The sequence below is a fragment of the Xenopus laevis genome, chromosome 1L (genome assembly GCF_017654675.1).
Source record: "Xenopus laevis strain J_2021 chromosome 1L, Xenopus_laevis_v10.1, whole genome shotgun sequence".
Taxonomy (NCBI): Eukaryota; Metazoa; Chordata; class Amphibia; order Anura; family Pipidae; genus Xenopus; species Xenopus laevis.
The window spans coordinates 154,885,974-154,908,490 of record NC_054371.1 but is presented as its reverse complement, the minus strand read 5'-3'; the positions used below and the strand labels follow the sequence as shown (position 1 = coordinate 154,908,490).

Below are 22,517 nucleotides of genomic sequence, written 5' to 3'. Positions count from 1 at the left end.
AAACATGTACAATAGGCCAAACTTGTCACATGATGTATGTTATATTTTACATATAAAATTCTATGTACCGCTGTAGTAAAAAAGTAAAAAATGTCTATAAAACAAATAAGTAATATGTTTCTGTGCTTAATTAATATGGGTGTATTTATGGTATGTGGTGATTTTTCATAGTTATATAACTACTAAATATATTAAAAAGCAAATTTTTGAAATAATTCTCTTTTTTTTTTGTTAGAGTTCACCCCTCACAAACCCAGCTCTGAAGTAAAGAGCAACAAGAACAAGCTGATAGGAACACTAATTGCCACTCATGACAAAACATCAACAACAATCAATATTAACCTTATTGTATGCAGAGGTGGTATTTATAGAGTGAAGAAGGTTTGGTACCCCTTCATTGTCAAGAATTTGTAGCTATAGGATGAGGACATACAGTATTCTTATGAAGTTTGCAGTCTGTCTTTATCACTATAAGACTGTTCTGTAGCTATAGACAGTGTACAGTAATTGAGTATCAGCAGCAGAGGTCATGAGGTAATGAGGCAGCGTTGGGATTTTCCAGACTGATAAGCAGAACATTTTTTAGGCAAAAAGTGAAGTCTATTTTCAGGAACCCTTTTTAGAAAGCAGACTTTATCAGTACTCTACAGAGTACACAGCATTAGTGATGGACGAATCTCTCCCATTTTGCTTTGCCTGAAAAATTTTGTGAATTTCCAGCGAAATTTGCAAAACAGCCGAAAAATAAGTGGACTCGAAAATCGCTCTTTGCGTCAGTGGGCATCCGAATAGTGTTGATGTGCGGCGGTTTTGAGGTGGTCGACTTTTCGGGTGCGTGTCCAAAATCTTCGCCCAGTGAATTTCCTCTGGAGTTTCGCAATTTATTTATGCAGCAGCACCACACGGAAAATCACCTTGAATTTGCGCCAGGCGAATTTATTCGCCCATCACTACACAGCATTGCTTAACAATTGCCATCTGTCATTCAGCACAGACATTCATTGATACAGTCTCTTAAATAGTCCACAGTTATAAATCATTAACCTGGAGAGTGGTTTAAACAATTTAACAACCAGTTTCATGTGAAACATCCATGAAAAACTTAGGGTCCACTTAAGGACATGTCCTTGGTCCTTTCATGCAATTTAACTTGGTGATCACTTCCTGAACTTCACTACGTGAGCACAGGGTGTGAGTGCTGAATTGATGCTGAGCTGGATAAATCATCAAGCAGGGCTTATATCTTCATTTTCGTGCTCTTCAATTTTGGATTCTGCGGTGGAGTTAAGAATAGGCAGGCGGTCTCCCCACTCAGTGTTTCTAGCACATCGATATAGATCCCTGAAAAAAGCAAAAAATTTGAATATCTACCGACTTTGCAAGTATTATTGTGGCATAATGTAGTAAAAGTCTTACATTTCCCTGCATTTATTAACCAATAGCAACCAGTCAGATGTTTGTTTTCAAACAGCGGACCTACTGATTCTATGGGTTAAAAGACAGGTAGCCGATTTAAGACCATTTATTACATTACCCTATATATTTGCTAATTATTTACATAGATACATTGATTGTGATTCAGTCATGCAAAACATATTAAAGATGATGGTGTATAGTGATTGAAGCTTTAAAAATTGGGTAAGTGGTTTACTAACAGTACAGGTATGGGATCAATTATGTGGAAACCTGTTATCCAGAAAGTTCCGAATTACAGAAAGACAGTCTCCCATAGACTCTATTTAACCAATAATCCAACAATTTTAAAATGAATTCCTTGTACTTGAATAGAATTAAACCTTATTGGAAGCAAAAACTGCCTATTGTGTTTATTTAATGTTTATATGATTTTCTAGACTTGAGGTATGATCCAAATTACGGAAATATAAGTTATCTGGAAAACCCCAGATCCTGAGCATTCTGGATAACAGGTCCCATACCTGTACAAAGTTTAATATGGCAAAATTCCATGCAAACTACAATCGAAAAAGCTTGGCATATTTCTTATGGCAATGAATGTTGGGAAATACAGTAGCACAATCATAGCAAATCACAGACTAAAGATGATTAAAATCAGTAAAGTATTATAGTTACTACATCTTGCTAATATCCTGCAATATATGACTAACTAGTAGTATACAGGTATAGGATCCATTATCTTGAAATTTATTATGCAGAAAGTGCCGAATTACAGGAAGGCCATCTCCAATAGACTCAATTTTAAGCAAATTATTCAATTTTTTTAAATTATTTTCTTTCTTCAGTAATAATAATAAAACAGAACCTTGTACTTGATCCCAACTAAAATATAACTAATGCTTATTGGAGACAAAACAATCCCATTGCGATTCTTTAATATTTACATTTTTGTTTTTTTAACAGATGTAATGTATGGAGATCAAAATGACGGAAAGACCCCTTATCTGGAAAACACCAGATCCTGAAGATTCTGAATAACAGGTTTTAAATCTGTACTACAAATGCTAAGGGTCATTTTCCCATCCTCTGGCACAAGTGCTGGAGCACTTAAACATCTTTGCCCTGTGGAATGCTGCACCCATCGCCGGATTAAACATTTAATTAGATTACAGCATGCTGACTTTTTTCACTTTGCACACTGCATTCTGTAAGTTAAATCCCCCCCTTATGTCTGGTAGTTGTAATGTACTAGAAAACATATTTCTATACCTATTTCTATAGAATATGTTACTAGATGAGTTAACTTTACCTGCTATGCCGCCGTGCTGTAATAACTTCATGCTTTAGCTCTCCATCAGCACAACACATGTGACAGTGCACGTGTCGTGGCCTGCTTAATACATGGCTAATCACACGTGGCCAGTGACCATCGCCTCCTCCCACAGAGCCGCGGGAAATGATTAAGAAGGAAAATTTCTCCCAGCGCTCATGAGGGTTCTGTGGAGGAAAGTAACATTTTTAGAAGAATGAACTGAAGGCAACTTTAAACAAAGTGAAAAATATAATAGAATTTAGTAACAATGTAATATTTTTAGGTCACTTGCACATTGGCCCTAGAACTGCTTCTTTCCTAGAATCAATGAATAAAATTATTTTAAAAACCACACAAACAGAAATATAGAAAAAGGGCATATTCAGATAGTTTTGCTGTAAGGTAAGTAAATGATGGGAACTCACCCAGCTCAAAGGCAATGTTTGGTACTTCTGGTTAAAGTTACAGGGCACATGCAGCCTTTCAGACAGTTTAGGACATGGCATCTGATGTGGACACTTCAGGAGAAACAAGAGGTGAATTAACAAAAATCTCTTGAGTAATGATAACTTTAAATTTAGTAGGCATATCCCATAGTGCATCTATGAAATATACAATATCTTTCACAAAACAGTCAAAACCAGACACATATAAGAAAGTAAAAGTCAGGCTAGACAAAGAGATGGTAGACTGTACTATAATGCTTGGCAGTAAAACCAATCATCACGAAAGAAAATAAACAAGCAATGTATGCAAGGAAATGACAGAATAAATGTTTATATATTATATATTACTCATAATCCATCACCTTTTATATCTGCCCTACATTTCTCTCCCATGGGTATATCCAACTCACCTTCCCATCTATTGATAACACCCCTTCTACTATGTTTATTCCACTGGCAGTCTTTGTTCCATCCCAAGTAATCTACCCCCCCCCCAAAGGGGAGTGCCCTAATTTGAATGTGGTGCCTTCACTTATTTATACACATAAACAATGATCTAATCTACATAAAAGGAAAACAGCAACATGTACTCACTGGGGCAAATACATGGGGAGGACGGTGGTCCCAAATCTCTTTGTCTTCTTTCTGTAGATAGGAAAACATATTTCTAATTTCTAAAGCATTGAGGCAAAAAAAATGTTTATCTGTAATGCCGATTAGGCTGTTCATTAAAGCCCAACGAGTTGAGTGTTCATGAAACTTAAAGAGTGCAAGTTTCTGCCTTAAAATAATAGCCTCTTAATGCAAATCCAATCCATCAAGTTACAATGATAGTTCTTCACTTTTCTACACAGACTTCAGGAAAACAAAAAGTTATGCTTCATGCTGTCCAACGTTTTCCTAATCCTGAACTGATTATCCACTATACCCAATGTTCAAAGAACAGATTATAACAAACTGATGATACCAGCTGGGGACCACAACAATAATGTTGATTGATGGCTGAAGGTCCCGGACTATTATGGTCTACAGTTAGTACAGACACTCTGTTACATTGTTATTTTATCATATTCACCTGTAAAACTATGTCCCGAGCTTCCATCAGAAGTTGATGCCCCTCCTTTGTACCATTCTCCACCAACACCTATGGCACAGAGAAAATGAGTCTGTATAGGCTCAAATTGGCTAGTATAATGATACATTCTTTATTTAAGAGAGAATCTTCAGAACTGTGGATGAAATGATTAAACAAACCAGAAAGCCTCCTGTTTTCCTCCACAAAGCATGAATGATTTTCTCCCGTTCGGACAGACTTGGAAGATCATTTAGTGAGAAGGCAGAGACTACGAGATCATACTGCACCTGGGGTGGAAAAAGGTAATCATCAACATACATATGTGCTAATTTAGTAACATGGGTGCCAACCTGGGCTGGTGCAATTACTTGCTTTCATTTTCTATCTTTTAGTAGGTTGATCCAAACCAGCTGCTATCCGGGTGCGATCGCTAACTGCATTGATGCAATTATAGTATTTGTGCAAGTAAATGAACCCAGATATTTGTCCATTAAGGGTGATGGTACATGGGTAGATTTGTCACCCAAGGTTAAATCTTCATTATCGCTGGCAAAAAATCTTCAATCTGGATTGCCGCAAAGTTTTGCTTTGATCGTAATTATGATCCTAATGTTATTCAACGGTAATTCTCCTTTTGTCGCTGCACAGTTTAATTTTTGCTACGAATGTCCCCGTGGGAGACATGCCTAAAGCTGGCCATAGACGCAAAGATCCGATCGTACGAATCGAGATCGGTCGTATGGTCGACAGGACAGGTTAGAAAATTTCTGTCGGCTGCCGATAATATCTCTGCGTGTATTGCTGATCGTACGATTTTCAGAGGGAGACTGTCACTAGCTTTGTCGGACATAACTTTCGTACGATTGCTGTCAGGGGCAGAACATCGGCTGATCTGTTCTTTAACTACTTTATTTGATCTGACTGGTAAGACTTTGATCTGAATAGTTAGTGGCAGGTCGGGAGATGGGGAAATCCGATCGTACCATGATACCTACGATCGGATCTTTGCATCTATGGCCAGCTTAAGAGTATGATTCGCTTATCACCCACTGATAAAAAAACACAGTGTACCTTAGGTGAAAGTGGCAAAAACTGTCTGAAGTAAACTCCAGAGATATGCATCTCACCATAATCTGAGCCACCTGTCAAAAAAAGAAAAACAAACATTTGCAGTCAAAGTAATGAGACAAAATTCAATCAATCAATTAATTCATTAATATTATTAAAGGAGAAGGAAAGTCTAAAATCATGTTATTCTCTATCTGTTTACCATGGAAAATAAATGCCCATACCACCAAGCATTCCCTCAATGTTTTGCATAAATTTTTGGGCTGCACTCGTTTTTTACAAAAGTTTAAACATGTATAAAAACCCATACCCATCCTGCAGTCCAGAAATCACTGTGAATAGGGCACACGCATGCGCAGTCCGTCTAAGTTGTGCCCTGCGCATGCGCACTAGGCTCTTGTCTGTTCCCTGTGAAGCGATGACGTTGAGGTCACGTGATACCTCAGTTCGTCATTGCTGACCTCTTTGCCCCTGCCTCATTTAATCATGCACCGAGCGAGCGCAGGAGCGGAGCAAGAATATTAATCAATGAATCCAGCGTGCGGGTCTGTCGGGTAAAGACGCATGCTTTTTTTTTTAAAATATATACTTTGTCCAGGTTTTTTTTTGAATGTGAGAATAAATGCTAGTAAGATTACTTCACAGGTCACAAAGGAGGCGCATGCGCATTACTGAGGGAGCGCAGAGTGAAGTGATGCGCCTATTTGAAAATGGCGGCGCCAAACTGGGAGAGGGGTCGAAACTTCTGAAGGATGGTGCACAGAAGCAGGAATGAATTCAGAGTTTTTAGTACTGCATTTCAGGAGGGGGCCTGATGGTAAACACACTGAAGGTAGTCTCGTTTTTTATGTTTCCTTCTCCTTTAAAGCAGAACGTTTGCTTTGTTCATAAAATGCAACTGTCAAAATGTATTCAGTCTGACCTGGACTCATTGACATTATCTCAGCACTAAGATAACTAAGTACATAACTGATGATATAATTAACCACTGTTTATAAGTATATAAGTAAAACAATATTCATGGTATGTATTATACAGTGAATGAAGTACCCCCTCTTGTAAAATATAAGGATATTGTAAGTTGACTTCTAATATCCTCATATTTTGCAACAGGGGGTACTTTATTTATTATAATACACAAGTTTGTGAGTCATGTGACAGAAATTGCATCACTAAGCTCCGATTATAACTGATGACAACACTAAGCGCCGTTCATAAGGTATAATTTAAAGGATATTCATGGCTTTTGTGTAATATACAGTTATTATGAACATAAGTTCAACATTAGAGGGACCAGAACACACATTCTCACCTTTTAGTACCAGTTCACTGAGTTTATTCATGGGTGCAGCATTATCTACACACATGTATTCAGCCAGACTTTTACCCCAGAGATTGCTTGCTGCCCTGCGAATCAGAAAGTAAATGGTACAAACAACAACTAATCGTGACATGTATTTAACCAATTTTTTACCTCAGGCATTAATTACTGTCTGGGGGTCACTAAGTAAACATATAAGCAAGGAATGAAAGAATAAAGGAATATTGATAGACAAGCAATACTACAATACAGATATAATAGGCGCGGAGTACCTAAAAATAATAAGAGGTGCATAAACTGATAGCTTGCTCTCACCATGTAACTGAACCAGTACCAGAGCCAAAATCCAGCAATGTTTGAGGCTTGAATTCTGGGCAACGCTGAAATATCTAATATGAAAAATAAAATTTGAGCTAAATATATCAGCACACATTATGCATGCATTCATGGCGAAATACCAGAAGTTTCCTGGTGTTTAAGGACAAAACAGACAAAAGGCTAAGGTAAAATGTTTTTTTTATCACCTCACCTCTTTAAAAGCTCGGGTTACTGCTGCATATCCTCCATCAAAACGAGCGGCAAAATAAACCAGACCCAGTTCTTCAGTGTAGCTACAAACAGACATATATTGATGTGATATGCAAATGTGAGGTGCGCTCATAGTGAAAAAATTTACTATATTTTATTTAGTATTTATAGTCTTGAACACAGACAGCACCAAAATGATTCAAGAGTATACACAGTTCCTGTTAATAATGATATAATAATATATATAATAATGAGTATATCTTTACTTGTTTTTTTGGGGGGTGGGGGAGACTAAAGGCAAGTTATTGACAGATTTGGAGTAATGATTGTTAGCTGGTGTACTGGGTGCACACTCATTTCAATTTTGCTTTTTTTCTATTTGTGGGTGTATATGTATCCACTATGTCCTGGTCTTAGCGACCACTTAAAGGGATTCTGATATGATTTTTATGGTGTAGTTTGTATTTCTAAATGACACTGTATACACTGCAACTAATTCACTCTACCATGTAAAATTTCATTCCTAAACCAGCAAGTGTTTTTTTTTGTAATACTGGTGTGTAGGCAGCCATCTCAGGTCATTTTGCTTGGGCATATGCTTTCAAAAGAGACAGATAGGATGGAACTGCTTTTTGGCAGGCTGTTGTTTCTCCTACTCAATGTAACTGTATGTGTCTCAGTGGGACCTGGATTTTACTACTGAGTGCTTAGATCTACCAGGCAGCCGTTATCTCGTGTTAGCAAGCTGCTATCTGGTTACCTTCCCATTGGTCTGTTGTTAGGCTGCTGGGGTGGGGAAGGAAGGGGTTATATCACTTCAATTTTCAGTAAAGCAGTAAAGAGTGACTGAAGTTTATAAGAGCACAAGTGACATGACTTGGGGCAGCTGGGAAACTGACAATATGTCTAGCCCCATGTCAGATTTCAAAATTAAATATAAAAAAATTGTTTGCTCTTTTGAGAAGCGGATTTCATTGTAGAATTCTGTTGGAGCAGCACTATTAACTGATGCGTTTTGAAAAAAAAAAAGTTTTCCCATGACAGTATCCCTTGAAAGGGGAACTATTGTGAAAAATTAAAATTTAATATAAGCTTCCTCATACTGAAGTAAGAAACTTTCTAAATACAATCAATTAAAAATTCTGCATTGTTTCTAACTTCTAAAATCTAACAAAATAACTGTCTTTTGTACAATTCTGCATGTAGAGAGACAGGATTTCTGGTGATTTTAATAGAGTGAGCTTCTAGACCAGGGATCCCCAACCAGTAGCTTGTGAGCAACATGTTGCTCTCCAACCCCTTGGATGTTGCTCCCAGTGGCCTCAAAGCAGGTGATTATTTTTAATTCCAGGCTTGGAGGCAAGTTTTGGCTGCATTACAACCAGGTGTACTGCCAAACAGAGCCTCAATGTAGGTTGACAATCCACATAGGGGCTACTAAATGGCCAATCACAGCCTGTATTTGGCACTCCAAGAACATTTTTTATGCTAGTGTTGCTCCCCATCTCCTTTAACTTGTGAATGTTGCTCACGGCTTCTAAAGGTTGGGGATCCCTGTTCTAGACAAAAGAAGCCCCTCTATATATTGGATCATTCATCTGACACCCAACTGCTGAATGAAGACAGAATGAGGAGAAACAGATGCTGAGAGAGGGATAGTGAATATAAACTTTATTATTTCCGAAACGGTACAGAGTTTTTAATTGATTGTATTTAAAAAGTTTCTTATTTCAGTATGAGGAAGCTTATATTAAATTTAAAATTTTCCCCTTTCAAGGGATACTGTCATGGGAAAACATTTTTTTTTTCAGAACACATCAGTTAATAGTGCTGCTCAAACAGAATTCTGCCCTGAAAGTCGTTTCTCAAAAGAGCAAAAAAAAATTTTATATTTAATTTTGAAATCTGACATGGGGCTAGACATATTGTCAGTTTCCCAGCTGCCCCATGTCATGTCATGGGTCCATTAATCAGATGTGCTGCAAATCAGTCCACGTGTGGCCAGAGGGCTGGTGTTATCTGCACTCTGCTAAATTGCCCAAATAAATGTCTTATCTCTTATCTTCCAGCTCTAAAATAAACAACAGAATGCATGTTTCTTCAGTATAGCAGCAAACCAACATCAGTTTTTAAAAGTTATTTAGGATATTGTGTATGGAGTCATTAAAGTCTGCAATTCAAAGATAACCCCTCTCACCATAGATACATGAAATAACATAGACAGCAAGGGACAACCATATAATAAGAAGTGAAAGCAAATTACATATTTACAAATGTTAATGAGCAGTTTAATTTTAATTTACAAATTTTAAAACATAGGAACAAGGAAAATAATAACTGTGGTCACCCTAGTTGCCAATATTTACTAACCCCCCCCCCCCATTGGCATAGATCTCAGCTTGTAAACACCCTTTGTATTCAACTAAGAGTGTGTCAATTCTTTGCCCACTCATGCAGATCACTTCTAATTCCCAGATCTTCTTTGGCCATTTTGCATGTTCAAAGGAGGAGCTTCATGGACTTGTGAACCTAATTTTCTGCATGCACCCCTTAAGGTTAGCTTCTAAGCAGCTGCCCAGACCACTTTGAAGGCCCAAACGGTATACATATTCTGAAATTTAAGGCGGGTGCAGTAAGTTCGGTATGTAAACTATGGCATTGTTATTAGGGTTTAGTTCTCTTTTAAGATAGATTTTTAAGGAGACTGTGAGGACCAATCCAAAATCTTCAGCTTACTTTTCTTCAAGTAGCTCATGTGGCTTTTAAGGTGTGGAAGTGTAAGTAATCTAATCAAAATTGCTTCAAACTTAGAAAATGTTGCTTATTTGAAGCATTTTTAAAAGCAGGATGGTAAGAAGGTAACAAAGACTGTACCAAAACATTTTATATCAGGAATAGAGTGATGTGAAGACTATAGATACTACAAGCATGTATAAACATCTCAATGAGAATGCACATTTGTTAGTTTATGCAGTAGATCAAGCTGTATGTGTGCTGGGTGATTGAGTGCTAAATACCTCAGTGGCTGCCAATGATATGTATTCTTGCGCAGAGTGTTTAGCACACGATTCTTTAACTTCTCTTGCTGCTGAAAACTCTCAGTCTCTGTAACAGAAATGCACATTTTATAAAACTAATTAGAATACAGTAAACAGAAAGTGGTATACTAACTCTGATACCGTAAATAATCTGCTTAAAATCACCTGCATCACCACCCACAGAGGCACAAAACTTCCTCTCCAGTTCTTCAGCCCGGACTCTCAAGTCCTTGTCCTCAGCTGGGCGTTTACGACTCCAAAGATAATTGTTTAGGGAGTTAATGTGCCCTTGTAGATCTCTAATGGTGCTACCTGAAAGCAGAAATGAGATAAGAAAATTAAACTATGTTATACATGTATTGCCTTTATTTAAACAATAGAAAAGATATTAGTTAAATTGCCAAGGATGTGTAGGGAAGGAAGTGGACTCTTGTGTGAGTTTCCCAAAACACAAACAGCTGCTGATATATTGGATACAAGGAAAAAAAGTGAATCAGCATTGCTTGTCTGTGAGACCAATTGACTGAGAAGGCTCCTTAGCAATGATATATAAAACATTATTATATATATATATATGCACTAACAAACAATATTGTTTTAATGTATATTAGTTGCTTAGAATTACATGTCTTTCACTGTAGAGAAAAAAGATTTTAGGTGGTGCACCCCTTTAACTGTACCTCTGTTTTTGTTCATGCCTAAAAACACTGTGTAAGCCTCGAAGTGTGTTATACAGTAATTACATACAATACAATTAAAATTGACTTTTTAAGCATAATGGAGACATCTTGTGGGCTGTTTAGGGTAATAAAAGACATTAAGCAAGATGTAAGAACTGTAAAACATTCACTGTTAATGTCAGAATGATCTCAATAGTGGTCCCAATGGGAATTACAACAATGAATAAATGTTGAACATATATAAAGTGAATCCATTTTTAAATCTGTTTATATATTGACTGTATTTATTGTTACTATTGTCTTTATTTTGTGAACCTACCTTGTATCAGAACCTTTGCTGCATCCTGAACTTCCTTTGGCAATCGAACAACTTTCATGTTTAAGATTCCAGGGTGTTTACGGTAAGGAACATGAGCCAGGAAATCAGATGTGTTATCAATCTGTGATACAGTGGTTGCCAATGAAGTCAGAGCCTGAGAAAGGAGAAATAATGATGTTTTACCAGTATGCCAAAATAAAGGGCTACTTAAGATGTAGGATGGAGAAAAAAAATGTATGACGCCACTACGCTAGAGATATCACACGGCCAAGCAGTGTAATAAATACAAACAGATTAAAAAATAAAGGTTTATTAAAAAGAACGAAAAATATGTTTCCCCTTAAAACTGCGCCCCAGGCAGGCGCCTACTCTGCCTACCCATAATTCTGACCATGAATGGGACAGGTGAAGGGTCTGCAATTTCTGTGCTGAGCAGAGCAACATCATATTCATGTGATTATTCAACAGCACACCTGTAGTTCACTTCCACTGCACTGGCGGTGCTGGTCCTCCGTTGACCGGCTGGGTCCCTTAGCAACAGCAAATGTATTCAAATGGATCTGAACACACACACAATTGTTTGCAGTCAGGGAGCTTACCCCTTTTATTTTGCTACCAACAGTATCAACGTTTCAGGGGGAACCCTCCCTTCATCAGGATGAAGTAATGGTCCCTCCCCCCCAAAACATTGATACTGTTGGTAGCAAAATAAATGGGGTAAGCTCCCCAACTGCAAACAATTGTGTGTGTGCAGATCCGTTTGAATACATTTGCAGAGCAACATCACAACACCTTTCTTTACTCAAAATTAAAGGAGACATATAGACGTATAAATGAAAGCCCCCCCCCCCCCAATCTTGTAGGCAATAATGAATAATATATGGTGCTGGTTCCACTCTGGGCAAAAAAAAAATGATCATCGACTTTATAAATGGCCCCTTTATATATAGCTCTGCTATGGTCCCTGTCTGTGTTTCAAATGAGGGGTGGGTATGTCTTAATGGTCCCTGGCAGGAGCACAGTAGTAGGGGAATAGCCAATCACAGCCCTGCAATCACACAAGCTTCAGTTCCCTATCATAACAGCCTAGCTGCTGATTGGTTCCTATCCTACAATGCAGTGTGGCACACAGCATCAGACTGGCACATTGGGGCCGACTGGGGCTGTGACACAAGGCCCCAAGTCCAACCTCCCCCACTGTGCATGTGTGCACTGCATCACATCTATTTAGAGCACTTCTTAAATGGGGCTGGCCAGTGCCGTTACTAGAGGGGGGCGGGCAATGGTGCGTGACGCTCAGCCGGGCCCCGCCCCCCTCCGTACATGACGGATTTCACTGGCGAGCAGGCTGCCGGGGGGCCCTGAGGGGGTGCGGGCCCTGGTCCGCTCGCACCCCCTGCTCCCCCGGTAGTTCCGCCACTGGGGCTGGCGAAGGCCCACCGGGTTTTTTCCCGGTGTCCCACTAGCCCAGTCGAAACCAGGGGCCACTGCCCCCTGCACAGCCTGGGGAAGGAGACAGCAGGACTAGTAGGGTTTTTGCAAAGATTTTCAATAATCAACCCAAAACAATACACAAACTACACAAACTACTTTTTTTTAAGCATGTTCCTTATATATTTATAAAATTGTACCGGCAATTTTTTATTTTTTTATACACAATATGTCCCCTTTAATAGTTTTTTCCTGTTAGTAGACAGTCGGCCATTAAGATCAGAAGGGTGAGCTGTTGTTACAAAATTCATTATACAGCGTTAGTGGTTTTTAATTGTATAAAATGACTAATTATCTTAGAAATGTAAAAGAAGAAATAATGTAAATTGCAAAAGTGCTCAGAGGCGGACTCTGAGCAATTTTACATTAACTCGTTGTTAAGGTTTAGATATTCTACAAATGCAAAACAAAATTGAGCAGGGAGTCAGGGATTTTCTGTGAATTCTGAACTTACTACCAATTGTGTCATTTATGGTGAATTGGTGAGATCAGCATCAGCTAGAACAGGTGGCAGACTTATCCAGTGTACACACAATCTCCCTGCAGAAGGGCCTCCTGCTAACATACCAGTCACAATAAAGGGTGAAGGAAGGGGGATTATTAGTTTAGATGTTTGTTTTTTCCCTTATAAATAACCTTGGCATGAAGCATCATATTTTTACGGCTATAACAGTATAATACCTACTAGGTGGCAACTAGGGTTGCCACCTTTGCTGATGGCTTAACCAGAACATGGGGGGGTGGCAGGGCAGATAGCATTGGGGGTGGGGCAGTGATGTAGGAACAGGCAGGATGACATCAGAGGTGGGCACAATGAAGTTGATGGAGTTATGACACTGTGTCAGACTATTGCATCACTTAGATGCATCTGGCTGGATTTCTATCCGGTTTGCAATCTTTTAAAGTGTTGATGCCCAGTTCAAAACCACACAGGTGGCAAGCCTATCTCTAGCTATTTTCTGCTTGATTAGTAAGCCCAATCCTTTAAGTATAGTACAGGTATGAGATCTATTATACAGAAATCAGCTATCCAGAAAGATCTGAAATACAGCAATGCAAATTTTGTATCTGTAATAATAAGACATTTTCTTAGTATTTAAATGTTTTTCTTGAATTGGCCAGATTATTGTTTGGGTTTTATGAGGCTGAAAAGCGAACAGAAAGTTCAGACCAGAACAGGCCTTACAAGATACCGAACTGTTCGGGTCAAGACCAAACAGGTGTCAACCCTACTCACAAGGACCAAACACTGAGTAGTAGATTTGCCAGTTTGAACTGATTTAACACAGATCATCATCATCATTAATTTATATAGCGCTGTCATGATACGCAGTGCTTTACTGCAGTTATAGCAAACAGGGAATAAATGGTGGATAACAAACAAGGATTACAGAGTACAATAGGGTTGGAAGGACCTAGAGATTAGAGTTTACAAACTAAAGGTTAGGGTACAATTGAGACATTAGGATTATATAAACACTTTGTCATTTTTGATACAGCAATGATTAATTAAGGTACATCGAATAAGCCTCTTTAAACAGATGGGTCTTTAAGGAGCGCTTGAAAGTTTGGAAAGAAGGAGAAAGTCTGACAGCTTGTGGCAGAGAGTTCCAGAGAAAAGCAGAAGCCCGAGAGAAGTCTTGTAGACGAGAATGGGCAGAAGTGACCAGAGGAGAAGTGAGGCGAAGATCAGAAGCAGAGCGAAGGTTTCGTGAAGGAGTGTATTTGGAGATTAGAGATGAAATATAGGGAGGGGTTTCATTATTAAGGGCCTTGAATGTGAGTGTAAGTAATTTGAATTTGATTCTAGAAGAGATTGGGAGCCAGTGAAGGGACATACATATGGGAGCAGCTGATGTTGAGCGGTGAGCTAGATGAATGAGTCTAGCGGCCGCGTTTAGAACAGATTGGAGTTGTGAAAGGTGACTTGTTGGAATACCTCTGAGGAGTAAGTTGCAGTAATCAAGGCGGGAAATGATGAGAGACTGAATCAGTGTTTTAGTTGATTCTGAACTGAGATATGGTCGTATTCGGGCAATGTTGCGCAGTTGAATACGGCAAGATTTTGCAAGTGTTTGAATGTGTGGTGAAAAAGACAGATGTGAGTCTAAGATAACTCCTAGGCAACGTGCCTGTGTGGTGGAATGAAAGGTGGTGTTGTTTACGGTGAGTGATATCTGAGGGACGGGAAGATCTTGGAGGAAATATAATGAGTTCTGTTTTAGAAAGGTTCAGTTTCAGGTGGCGCTGTGACATCCAGGAGGAGACAGCAGAGAGTGGGAAAGTAATAGAAGTAGAGTTAGAGAAGGAAACTTTAAAGGAACGGTCAGACAGATAAGATGAACCATGAAAGAGCAGTGTCCCGAATGTCAAGGAGGAGTGTGTGGTCAACTGTGTCAAATGCTGCAGAGAGATCTAGAAAGATTAGAATGGAATAGTGACCTTTAGGCTTTGCCAATAGAAGATCATTGGTTACTTTGGTGAGTGCAGTTTCAGTCGAGTGTGATGGGCAGAAGCCAGATTGCAGGGGGTCAAGGAGGGAGTTGTGAGTGAGATGCTGGATCAGGCGTTTGTATACAAGCCTTTCTAGTAATTTGGATGCGAATGGAAGAAGGGAGACCGGTCGATAGTTAGTGGGAGAGATGGGATCAAGGGAAGGTTTTCTGAGGATAGGATTGATTAGTGCTTGTTTGTATAATGATGGAAAGGTACCAGTAGAGAGTGAAAGATTAAATAGGTGGGTAAGTGCAGGAGAGAGTGTATTAGAGATTGGGTGGAGGAGGCGAGAGGGTATGGGGTCGAGGTAACAGGTGGTGGGTTTTGAGCAGGCTAGAAGTTGCTAACTTCATCTAGAGTTGCAGGGGTGAAGGAGTGCACGTTGGTCTGAGATTGTTGTCGGACGGATCGATTTTTTCATTAAAGAAATGAGCAAGGTCTTGGGCGGTAACATTAATAGGTGGAGGGGGGCATAGGAGTGAGTTAAATGTGGCAAACAGCTGCTGTGGTTTGGAGGACATAGTAGATATTAGAGAAGAGAAGTATTGTTCTTTGGCTAATGATAGAGCTCGGTTATAGTAGGAGAGCATGTATTTGAAGTGGATGAAGTCAGGATCAGTTTGTGACTTTCTCCACCGTCGCTCAGCTGATCTACTACATCTTCTGAGGTACCGTGTTACACTAGTGTGCCAGGCTTGGGGTTTAGCTGGCCGGCTGTGACGGGTGGTAGAAGGTGCAAGGGAGTCAAGTACTGTTGAAAGGGCATCGTTGTAGTGAGAAGCTGCCATATTGGGACAGGAGAGAGTATTAATTTCCTGTACTTCACATGGCAGTGGGCACTAATGGGTTAATCCCTCTCGACACCTGAAGGACAGGAAATGAGCTAATAAATTCCATGCCTCCCCCCCTCACCTCCATTCTCTTTCCTGTCCTCGACGAAGGAAGTGAAGGAAGTGTTTTATCACCTTTTACTGGCACCAGAGGGGGTTTGCCTCAAAGTCTCCGGAGCCTTGTCTTTAGGAGAGATCTCCATTAGGAGATAATGGCCTTTCGTTGCCCATAGCTGCAGTAAGACGCGAAGCCGTTAGGCGCATGCGCAGTAAGACGGTTGCAGAGCTCTTCCTGGACGCGTTGCTTGGATACGCGCCGGTGACGTCATCACGCTGTGTTTTGGCGCCAGCGTTTTTAAATCAGCGTCTGTGTTCCCCATCTTGCTGCCTGTTATCCAGACGCTGTTTTGGCTGTTTATGCCCTGAGCCTGCTACTATTTGCCTCCACAACTGCAGTAAGTAATCTGCCTTCTGGGGATGTTTGGTATGTATTACCTTTACTTATGGGTGTATTCTGCTTATGTTTTAGCTGACCCATGAGTTCTAGACGATCTAGATCCGCTGCCAGTGGGTGAGTTGCAAAGGGGTCTCCCCCTATCTGAGTGCTGTTGCACTTTTCATATGTTTATTTTAAGGAGTCCACATCATAGGCATTCTGATAGAAGAAGAGATGATGATCGTGGGAGGGAGAAGTCTTGTAGAAAGGAATGTATTTTCTGCTCTTTGCCTGCACTTCAGGATAAAAAAGTTTGTCAGAGCTGTTTTGATCAAAATAATACCTCCCAGTCTTCTGAGCAATTTAATAATTTCATGTCATGGATGAAGGATTCCTTTAATAAATCTATGTCTGACATGGTTGAAAAAGTTACAGATAATGTACTTGCTAAAGTTTCTGCCGATCAACCATCCACTTCATATGCTACAGCAGATTTAGCTGTTCACATTCCTGACGATAGTGTCTCCTCTGATTCACAAGAGGAAGGGGAAGTGGATTCAGATGATGAGTTGTTTAATACATCTTTCATAGAGCCTTTAATTCTGGCCATGAGGAAAACCCTTAATTTGGATGTTCCTTGTGAACCTTCTTCCCAACCAGACCTGATGTTCAAATCTTCCAAAAAAAGCAGTGTCTTTCATATTCATGATGTTGTCAAAGCCACAATTAAATCTGAATGGGATGTTCCTGATAAAAGATTTTTTCTGTCTAAAAGGATGAAAAAGATGTATCCTTTTCCTGAGGATCAAGTTAAACAATGGGTATTACCCCCTAAGGTTGACGCTTCGATCACCAGGGTGGCAAGAAGAACAACCTTGCCTGTAGATGAAGGGGTCTCCCTAAAGGATCCTATGGAAAGACGGCAGGACTCCATCCTTAAAAAAGCCTATAGTGTTTCAGGATCTATTTGTAAACCGTGTGTGGCTATTACCTCCTTAGCTAGAGCTAATAAGATCTGGTTAAATAACGTTGTTGAAGCCTTACAGCAAAAGGTCAGCAGAGAGGAAATTCTAAATTCCCTTCATGAGATTCAATTAGTAAATGATTTTTGTGCTGAAGCTTCTATGGATATCCTCAAGTTGGCGGCTAAGGATATGAGTCTGGTGGTGGCAGCTCGTAGATCCCTATGGCTCAGACATTGGTTTGCTGATACACCATCTAAGCATAACCTTTGCTCCCTCCCCTTTGAAGGAGATCTTCTTTTTGGTCCAAAATTGGAGAATATTATCTCTAAGGCGTCGGCTGGCAAATCAGCCTTTCTACCCCAAGATAAGAAAGAGAGAAGAACAACTTTCAGGGGTAACAGACCTTCATTTAAAGATGTCAAAGCTTACCGCCCAGGCAGAAATTTTCAGAGGCAATCCTGGAAGACTAAGCCTCAGCCCTTTCAGGTTAAGAAGGATTCCAAACCTGATAGAAATAAATCCTTCTGAAGGTTTGCGAGCCCTTCAGTTTCCTGTGGGGGCCAGGCTTTCACAATTCAAAACTGTTTGGGCTCAAACTACAACAGACCTCTGGGTATCAGAGGTAATTTCAAGAGGATACCAAATAGAATTCATAAAAATTCCTCCTTTTTCTCGCTTCCAAAAGTCAGCAGTTCCAAAAACAAAGGAGGCTCTGCTTGCCCTCAAGGGTATTCTGAATCAACTTCTGGTGAAGAGAGTGATTATCCGTGTTCCTTCCACCCAAAAAAGGAAAGGAATTTTTTCTCCTTTATTTCTTGTAAGAAAAAAATTGGGAGATTTCAGAGCTATTCTAAATCTAAGGTTCCTAAATCAATTCATAATAAAAAAGACCTTTCGTATGGAGTCAGTAAGATCAATCGCACAAGTATTAAGGCCCGGCGATTGGATGGTCAAGATCGACTTGCAAGACGCCTATTTACATATTCCCATCGCAGCAAGTCACCAGAAATATCTTCGGTTTTATTCCATGGGGATTCAATACCAGTACAGAGCCCTGCCATTCGGTCTCGCGTCTGCTCCAAGAGCTTTTACGAAAGTTCTAGCTCCCCTTATTGCTTCTCTAAGATTACAGGAAGTGGAAATCTTTTCATATCTGGACGACATTCTAGTAAAGGCGAATTCCTTGGAAAAGATTCAACACGACGTCAAGTTAGTGTTGAGGTCCTTGCAGGATCACGGTTGGCTCGTAAACATAACAAAATCTTGTCTGTCTCCGACTCAAGTTATCAACTTTCTAGGAGTCACTTTAGATTCAACTCTTTTTCGAATATTTCTCCCTCGAGAAAGAATCTTAGATGTTCAAAACCATGTACAGAAACTTCTCAGTTTTCCGATAACTACAGCTCTATTCTGTCAAATAGTCCTGGGCAAACTAACAGCCACGATAGACGCTGTTCCATGGGCCATGGCTCACATCAGGCCTCTCCAGTTGTCATTTCTGACCCAATGGCGCAAAGAACGTTCACCCGATCAGTACATTCTGGTGAGTCCTCCGGTTCTCGAGAGGTTGAGATGGTGGCTTCAGACACAGTATCTTCAGAAAGGTATTTCTCTTTTCTCCCCCCAGTGGATCAGGTTGACCACCGATGCAAGTGGCTCAGGTTGGGGAGCCCATCTACTTCATCTGTCAGTATGGGGCAAATGGAATATATGGGAGACAAGTCAGTCCTCCAATTGGAAGGAATTGAAGGCTGTTCACCTCGCACTAATTCACTTTCTGGAAGTGATCAGGTCCAAGTCGGTGATGATTCAATCAGACAATTCCACAACTGTCAAATATATAAAGAAGCAAGGAGGAACAAGGAGTATAAAACTCATGAAGTTAACGGAGGAGATTCTTGTATGGGCAGAATTTCATCTGCAGGATCTGACTACAGTCCATGTGCCAGGAGTGATGAATGTTCTAGCCGATCATTTGAGCAGGTTCCAGCCTCATCCAGGGGAATGGGAATTGAATCCAGAAATATTCAGATTAATTGTGAAGAAATTCGGGATTCCACAGATAGATCTCATGGCTATGAGGCACAATCGCAAGTTACCGAGATTTTGTTCCAAGAATCAGGATCCCCTAGCAGACCAGGTGGATGCCTTCAGTATCCAATGGAATTTCAAATTGGCTTACCTGTTTCCACCTTTTCCTTTAATTGCCAGGTGTCTGAGGAAAATCAGAGAAGAGAAGTCATCTGTTCTGATAATTCTACCTTGGTGGCCCAGGAGGTTTTGGTTTCCTCAATTATTCCAGATGGCAGTGAGGAGACCGTTCAGACTCCCAATCCAGCCTCAACTTCTAAGGCAGGATTGTCTATTTCATCCGGATCCAGGCCACTTCAAATTGACTGTTTGGAAGTTGAAAGGCAGAGGATGATGGGAAGAGGTCTATCTTCTAACACTGTTCAAACACTCTTGGCTTCTAGGAAGCCTGCCACTTCTTTGAAATACTCCAAATATTGGAACAAATTTTTGGAATGGTGTTCTTTATCTAACAGATCATCTGTTGAAATTACAGAAGAACATATTGTGGAATTTTTGCAGTCCGGATTTGAGAAGGAGCTCAGTCCAGCAACTTTGAAAAACCAAGTCTCTGCTCTTTCTGCCATTTCGGGAGTTGCTTGGGCATCCTCTCCATTAGTGGCAAGATTCTTCTTGGCGTTAAAGAAATTAAAACCTAGGATCATATCTAAAGCTCCTCCATGGGATCTTAATTTGGTATTGCTTGCCCTTACCAAGCCTCCCTTTGAACCTCTGGAATCAATTTCGTTCAAATTCCTTTCTTGGAAGATTGCCTTTTTGTTAGCTATCACAACAGCCCGCAGAGTAGGAGAGATCCAAGCTCTGAAGATTAATCATAACTGCATGTTTTTCTGTCAGAATAAATTGATTTTTCGTTTACCTCAAGACTTTCGCCCAAAAGTGATATCTGAATTCCATATCAATCAAGAAATAGTCTTACCTGCCTTTTATCCGAATCCTAATTCAGAGGAAGAAAGATCATGGCATACTCTGGATGTTGTTCGCGGTGTTAAAACCTACCTTGAAAGGACTGAATCAATAAGAAAATCAGATAATCTACTGATTCTATCTTCAGGTCCAAGATTAGGCTCTCAGGTGGCTAAATCAACAGTTTCATCCTGGATCAAATCATGTATTTCAGAAGCCTACAGGGTCAGTGCAGTTCCTTGTCCTCAATCTATTAAGGCTCACTCTACCAGGGCTATTGCTGCGTCTTGGGCATGCCGGGCCCAGACATCAACCGAAGAAGTTTGCAGAGCAGCGGTTTGGTCTTCTGCCAATACCTTTGTAAAAAATTATCAGCTTGATCTTCATGCTGCTGATCGAGATTCCTTTGGAAATTCGGTCCTTCAGGCTGCTTTGCTGATTAAATAAACTTATATTACCCACCCTTTTTTGTCATTGCTTGGGTATTTCCCATTAGTGTCCACTGCCATGTGAAGTACAGGAAAAAGGAAAATCAATTCATACTCACCGAGATTTTCTTTTCCTGGACTGAAGCATGGCAGTGGGCACGTTTCCCTCCCTAAAAATTTTGGGGAACTTCGTCTCGTACAGTGTGGAGAATGGAGGTGAGGGGGGGAGGCATGGAATTTATTAGCTCATTTCCTGTCCTTCAGGTGTCGAGAGGGATTAACCCATTAGTGCCCACTGCCATGCTTCAGTCCAGGAAAAGAAAATCTCGGTGAGTATGAATTGATTTTCCTTTATGAGATATGGATTGTGCTGATACTGTTGATAATTGTTGTGGTTCAAAGGCATTAAGGTTTCTGTACAAGATCTATTTTTTGTGTGATTAAAATAATAAACAAAAAGCCTGACTCTTTCTTGTAGCCCTGTGTCAGTGCCTTTTACTAAAGAGCTTGATAAATGCAGAAGGTGACAAGTAACATATCTGCAACTATAGTGTGAAATAACACAACTTCTTTACTATAAGTGACACTGCTTGCAAATCCTGTGAGGTTTTCTTGCGGCTTTGCAGCAAAATATTTATACCTGCGACAGTCGCAAAGAGACATAAGCGACAAACGAGAGAGGGGGGTGAAGAACGAGTTTATTAGGATTAATATGAAGATAATAAAAGAGCGGCGGGAGAGTAGTCTGACTTGGGTTATGAGGAGCGCACCAATCACGTGCTGCTGCCTCACCTCAGCCATTGGACTAACTGTGCCAGCCATGAGCCACTTCCAAGGTCCGGGGAGGAGGCTGCATCAGCTCATCTGTGTCGCTCATGGAAGGTGGGAGGTACCTCAATCTGTGGCACGCCTCCTTCCACTACGATCAGATTGCGCGTCTCCTGCATGGCCTCCTCCACTTGACGGACTGATCCACTCCAACGTGGGGTTTCTGGGGACTCACTCACCCGTATTCGGGTGACGCCCTGTGAGGGCGGTGTAGGCTCAAGTCTCAGACCTTCCCGGAGGTAACTAGGGAGTGACGACACGGATATGAAGCACCCAGCGTGTGACCTCAGCAATGAGCTTCCCTTCCGCTCGTATGAGACGTTCCGCCAGAACCCTTATATATACCCTCAGGAGAAAAATCTTTTACTTTAAAGCGACTCTATTCTTTCCCTTAAAAATATTATTTATTTTTCAGTTTTACTGCAAAACGAGCCGTTTCAAGACTCTGTAAAGTTTATGTCACTTAAAAAAATAATAATGATTGCAAAGTTTAAGGCCAAAAAGCTCCCAGCATCACCCTCGGTTTATTTAAATGAGAGGCGGGGCTTTGAAACGTGTCCTCAAAGTTAACACTTACAATGTCATGGATATGTAAGAAGCAGCCGGCCCTAACTCACACTTACTCACCCGAAGCTGGCGGTGGCATATCTTTGATGACAGCATGTTTCTGCAGCAGATACGAAGCGTCAATTACCGACTGTGCTGTCTTTCACTTGTATTGGTGCCTATCATGCTCGAATTCTCTCTCCTAGACAAGCCAATGGGATTGCAAAGCTTCAACCAATCCCTGCGCGGAAAATATGCGTCACGTTCCGCTGACATAGCAGCCAATGGGAGCGTGGG

General features: G+C 40.4%; 2 protein-coding genes across 3 annotated transcripts; one reads left to right on the top strand and one right to left on the bottom strand.

Annotated features, from left to right (window-relative positions):
- Positions 1-220: 220 nt before the first annotated feature.
- Positions 221-22,504, bottom strand: mettl17.L (methyltransferase like 17 L homeolog). Its single transcript, NM_001092070.1, is given in 14 exon segments — positions 221-1,341; positions 2,726-2,913; positions 3,154-3,246; positions 3,769-3,819; positions 4,250-4,318; positions 4,429-4,536; positions 5,321-5,391; positions 6,630-6,724; positions 6,954-7,027; positions 7,168-7,249; positions 10,184-10,271; positions 10,370-10,516; positions 11,204-11,357; positions 22,302-22,504. Coding segments are annotated over 14 exon segments (1,371 nt in total). The 5' UTR covers positions 22,338-22,504; the 3' UTR covers positions 221-1,226.
- LOC121394449 (lamina-associated polypeptide 2-like) lies at positions 16,038-18,197 on the top strand. 2 transcript variants are annotated; one of them, XM_041565575.1, is made up of 3 exons: positions 16,038-16,475; positions 16,550-16,591; positions 16,656-18,197. In XM_041565575.1, the coding sequence occupies exons 2-3, from the start codon at positions 16,557-16,559 to the stop codon at positions 17,947-17,949; spliced, it is 1,329 nt and encodes a 442-aa protein (XP_041421509.1). In that variant the 5' UTR covers positions 16,038-16,475; positions 16,550-16,556; the 3' UTR covers positions 17,950-18,197. The 2 variants fall into 2 exon arrangements, with proteins under 2 accessions (XP_041421509.1, XP_041421512.1); XM_041565578.1 differs by having other exon boundaries at positions 16,038-16,591.
- Positions 22,505-22,517: the final 13 nt, after the last annotated feature.